At 43.4% G+C, this 5,795-nt stretch overlaps 1 protein-coding gene across 1 annotated transcript; it reads left to right on the forward strand.

Annotated features, from left to right (window-relative positions):
* Positions 1-2,690: 2,690 nt before the first annotated feature.
* Positions 2,691-3,394, forward strand: PHALS_00402 (Protease inhibitor protein; the record flags this gene model as incomplete). Its single annotated transcript, XM_024715868.1, has 2 exons — positions 2,691-3,285; positions 3,351-3,394. The coding sequence occupies 2 exons, from the start codon at positions 2,691-2,693 to the stop codon at positions 3,392-3,394; spliced, it is 639 nt and encodes a 212-aa protein (XP_024572451.1).
* Positions 3,395-5,795: the final 2,401 nt, after the last annotated feature.

A 5,795-nucleotide genomic window follows, 5' to 3' on the forward strand; every position in this document is an offset into this window, starting at 1 on the left:
GCAGCACAAGTCAACTGTCGTGAAGTCTTTTACAGTTTAAGCTCTAGAAGAACTGACTGAGGTTGAAACAATTATAACGTCCTGAACATGACACATAAATTTTGCGAGCTTGTTGTTTGCAGAGGAAAATTCTCCCTACACAAGAGTTCTCAGGCGACCTTCACCGAAGCATTGGTTCGCACACGACTCGACATATGTGACCTCGCTATGTACTGCCTTCGCGGCCAGTTTGGAGTCCCTTGCCCTGGTGTACTTTGTTTTGATATGTCAACAGCTTGACAAGATTATAATGAACCAAGCTCTTTGGCGAGAGATCACAAAACTGTGTTAAACTTAACGCGTTCCGTAGCCTTCTCAAATGCAATCCAACTTTCAAAATAGTACACCACAATCTGCCACCAAGAATAAAAACCTACTTGGCGGGAAGCAGAACATCCCAAAAGTCGGAGCATATGCAGATTTATAGCATCACATCGCTTCTTGACCACGATTCTACTACTATATGCTGCGCAGATATACGATGCATCAAAATTGTCCATCCCAATGTCCACTCTTTGATCACAATCTAGTACCTATCGACCAAGACCCTGTTGGCTACTGCACCCAATTTTCTTTCACTAACAACTAAACTAAACGGGTATCAAGCTCAGACTTAGCCTTCCATGCTATCTACAGAAGTGCGAATGACTTTATCGTTCAAACTGGTGTACGCTTGCACGCAAAGCTAAATTCGCACATAACTCACATTGCACCGTTGCTAGAGGAGTTTACACTACGACCTCAAGCTGCAATTCCAGAGAAACTTCATCAGAAACACTTTTCCAGTATCAGACTTAAACAAAATTACACACTACGGCGAAATTTTCAGGAAGTGTATAACCGTAACGCTCGGAATTACAATATAAGTACAAAAAGTAAATGTTTCAGCTATGGAATGAATGAGTTTTCAAATTACCTAGATTGCATAATTAATCCTTAGAATATTTTGTATAACAGCTGTATTATTGGAGCATCAAGTGAGCTTCTTTAGTGTACTTCTATTATCTACCTTGGACATAGGGCTGTTTATAGTCCCTAGCGCGCCGCGACCTTTGTGCTGTTTATTTTGACAAGAGGACAGCTAATATTGCTGACCCTTCATATATAATCGATCGTTATAAAACATCACAAATTCTCATTTTAGAGAAGACGCACGTTTCTGCTTCATGAGCTCCGTTACGTGTTGTTTCGACTGCAACGAAACACTAGTAAAAGATAAGCAAGATTTGCTACAAAGACAGTGATTATTTATCCAAACAGATCACTATTATAACTCTTTTTTCTTGTGAAGAAATGATTTGCGTCTGAGAAGCAACGATGCAAATATTCCAGCAAACTCGTGCGGACTTGTGCCAATCGAGCGGTATTCGTATCAATTTATGACATGGTATCCAACCAACTGTAAGTTGTTGTCTATTGGATTGCATGAAATGAAAATACTGAGTGAGAGGTCAATACTTTAGATAACGTCTGTCCTGCTTTTGCTAAATGCGGGTAAAAAAATCAGCGTAGTCTCCCACGCCAGCTTCGAACATGCATTCTCTCGTCAGACGTAAGTTTTTCAGTAGTCAAAGAATCGACTTAGCTCTCCTTAGAAGCATCTCAAGAAGGGTGATGCAGTGATGTTACTCCTAATGAGTGTTTTGTGGGGGCGTGACGTGCGCGCAGCATAAGGCTAAATGATTTATGATTTTCTCTTGCGTCATAGCCTTTATTTCGGAATGCATGGTCCACGTTGCTTAATCTGTTTCATCTACAAGTTTTCGATTTTGAAGTATTGGGTTGAGATCCTGAATACGGTACATAGGTATCGACTAATAAGCTAAATTTATCCTGCTAGGAATATTTGCTAGACCGAATGATTCAAGCAATCCTCAGAATAGAGCAAAACATATTGTATTCTTCTGTTCTTCAATGCACAATCTAGCTTCACTGGGAAGCTGTAGAGGTTTAAGCAAATCTCAACCGCTCAAGATAGGATTTTTTTATACTGCAACAATCGTATCAGCGATTTAGTTTCTTTGCTTATCTGGTCCTATGCAAAATGAGCGTTAGCGCCACAGTTAGTACCACTAGTCTAGTAAAACTCATTTTTGAGCGTTAAGATGGTTAGTTGATACCGCTACCAGCTAGTCACAAATTCAAAAGTCAGCAGAGCATAGATGCGGAAAATACGACCGATGAAAGGTTGAGTCTGACGTAAGACAATTCGATTGTTGAACTACGTGAGTTACTTTATGCGGGTTCAAGTAATATCAAGCAGAACCTGAAATATAAAGTTGAAGCAGCAAAGATACAAGCTCGAAACTATCAAGTTTGCCAACTATGATGACCTTGCATGCAGAAGAATTATTTTGCCTAAAAAAGCAAGCCAATTTGCATTCTTCGCAAAAGAATTTTGTGCTATTATTGTTGAAGCAAAGGATGGTTCGCTATTTTAATTGAAGCCTATAACAATAATAAAACCACCTTGAAACCAACGGCTGGATCCTTAAATGCCACTCTTTTAAACATTAGGCTTGGAGCGACAGCAGGAAGAGCTTTAAGGACCAGATGGAAAAACAGGAAGTGTATACCTCGTCAGTAAACCCATTTTCCAACTTGCTTCCAGCTTTTCAAGTCTCTTTTTCCTAGCCGCTCCACGCTCCAAGATGAAACTCGCCCTATGCCTCCTCGTCGGTGCTATCACGAGTACAATTGCGAATGCTGGTTACGCATCCAATTGTCTCCTGAAATGTAGCGACAAGAACGAGCCCGTCTGTGGATCCAACGGTGTCACGTACACGAACGAGTGCCTTCTGAATCTCGCGAATTGCGAAAGCTCCGAACCGATTACCAAAGTGCACGAAGGAGGGTGCATTAACGCAACAACGCCACTTTCACCGTATGAACCTCCTTCCTGTCCTGACATGTGCCCTGCAATCTACGATCCTGTTTGTGCGTCTAATGGCTTGACCTACCCGAGTGGCTGCGCACTTGGTATTGCGAGCTGCCAGAGTGGAGGTGCCATTACCTATGTGTCCGACGGACCATGTTCTGACACTGAATCTAGTCCATCTAGTTGCTCAGATAAGTGCATTGAAGTGTACAGGCCGGTTTGCGGTACGGATAACGTCACATATGGTAACTCGTGCTTTTTAGAGTTTGCAAGCTGCAAAAACGCCAGTATTTCTTTGGCTTACGAAGGGGCCTGCAATGCAAATGGAAACAAGGATTGCGAAACAAGTGATACTTCGACTGCATCTGGTGAGATTTCCGGGTGTCCTGACGTCTGCATGCTGATTTTCGATCCTGTGTGCGGCTCTGATAAGATCACTTATTCAAATTCGTGCTTTCTCGCTATTGCCAGCTGTAAGGACCCGAGTATTACCCAGGTCCATGAGGGTGCCTGTAGTACTTATGGAGAAAATGAGACCGAAAACACACCAGAACAAGAGACTGGCGTTGTTCAAAACACTTTGTTATGTCCAGACATTTGCCTTGCCGTTTATGACCCCGTCTGCGGTTCTGATGGAGCCACTTACGACAACGAGTGCAATTTGAATGTCACCAGCTGCAATCACCCGGAGCTTAATCTTACGAAGATCTCTAACGGAACTTGCCCGCCACTTGAGTGCAAAACAGCTTTTTAGGACATTCAGCTACTTGATGTTAAATGGTTTTCAACTATCCAAAATAATCTCACAATACCTTTGTTCCATTGTTGACTTAAATGATGCCAAGATTTGAATGAATATCAAATGCTGAATTTCCGTAGACTCTCTGACTGCGATTGACTTCAACTATTGCGCTGAAAATCTATCAAGACTAACAAAACTAATGTTTTGTTAGATTGTAGTTTGTATATTTGCACATAAATTGAGCTTCAAGCATCATTGATTCGCAGCCTTACTTATTCAATAGTTTACAATCCACGCCAAAGAGGCCTTAACAAGGCAAAGGCAGTAAGAAGCCACAAATCTCTCTCGTCAACTTGGAGGCAGCTGACTGTAAGTGACGAAATTAGCCTTTGTGTTTTGACATTTTGAATACTGTGACTGCCTCGGTGGGCTCCTCGTATGTTGGATTTACCAAGTACTGCTAAGAGCACAATTTTCCTCAAATTTAACTATATTTCCTCCATAAACAACATTTCTCTTCAGAACTTGTGTTCCGAGAAAATATTTATTGTAAATTAGTTCTGACAACAAACGACTTGCAGGGCCTTAGAATTCAACATTCGTACTGTAACGAGCTACGATCACATTACTATTGTCCCTTGGCTTAGAGCCAATCTCAAAAGTTATAAGGCGAATATTCATAATCAGGCCGATAGAAGGTGGCTGCTTGCTTCACGATATCTATTACTCAGGATTTTATGACGTTAAATATATGATTCATACCCGTTATGCTAGACATGATTCTAACATGTCACTCTTGATGCAACGGGGTTGGTGAGCACGTTGCTTGCAGAGCAAGATCTAGCTCCTTTAGTCCGTGTGGCCAACGCATAGAGATGGATTCGTACGCTCCAAAGAGCGAGCCCGAGAGTCTTATATATAACATAGCTCTTGTATAATTTCAAGAGTGAGAATGAAGTCCATTTTAAGCTTATACTATGTACATACATTATACCTGACCAATAAAAATTGTGGTTAATGAGCTAGTGGTTACGTGTACCAAGGACCTCTCCTCTACGACGCTCGGACATCTTCATGAGCAGTGACTATCCTATCCACGATATCACATCAGTGCAATGTTAATTTTATACGGTTTTGAAATTTGCAAAATTGTACAAAAGTTGAAGGTGTAAGCACCCCCCCACCAAGATGCTGAAACACACTGAGGCTCACACTTCTTGGGTCATTCAATTGCAGTGAGCAGATTCAAACCAACGTTACTCCATCTTCTACTTTGAAGTAAGCTGCTAGAAAAGTTTATTCGCATCGAAAGTCTACTCCTTTTGTAACGGGTTACACGTACCCTGGAAACAGCACACGAGATGTTCATGGTGTGACTGGACCCAAACAAGAATACGGTATGTCGCTAGGTTGCGATCGCGTTTCCTTGCCACCCGACAGGGCAACAGGGAATTGATGGACTTTGTCCACCAATTCTTAAGGGAGGGGATCTGCTGCGGAATGGCAGTAGATCCTCTCCCGTAAGCGGTCACAGTGACCGTGTTTATGGAAGGCCTCCGCACTGGCGTGGCCAGAATGGAAGACTTACATGTGCATCCGTCTTCGTTTGAAGAAGCGGTGAAAGTGGCATTGAATGCCAGATTCAATTTCAAGCCGGCACGACTTGGTTGGAATGCGCACTCCAACAGCTCGTCGAGCGGGTCTGTGCCCATGGATCTCAGCTATGCTGAGGACATGGGAACACAGCTCCGAGCTGCCGAGCATCGTACAAATATACGACGATGTTTTGTTTGTGGAGACAGACACCCGTCACCTTCGGAACAGCTGCCCCCTGCGCAAGTCGCGGGGAAACGATGCCACTCAGTAGGCGCGGGGTGACCTATTGGGGAAGAACTGAGTTCTGTTGAGCCTCAGGGAGGCAGAGGTCAACAGGGCCCAACCCCGAAGAGCTCCGTGCTCTTGAACACGGAACGTGTATGCAAGCCGGGCTTGCTGGTCGTAAAGGCGACCGTTAAGGGCTTCGAGAAGCCAAGGAAGATCCTTATCGATTCCGGAGTGTCGGGCAATTATGCTCGGCGCTCCACGATGGAAGGAAGTCAGCTGTATGCTGAGGCGCTGAATGCGCGGTTGGGTGAC

The sequence above is a fragment of the Plasmopara halstedii genome (genome assembly GCF_900000015.1).
Source record: "Plasmopara halstedii genome assembly, contig: Scaffold_110, whole genome shotgun sequence".
Taxonomy (NCBI): domain Eukaryota; phylum Oomycota; class Peronosporomycetes; order Peronosporales; family Peronosporaceae; genus Plasmopara; species Plasmopara halstedii.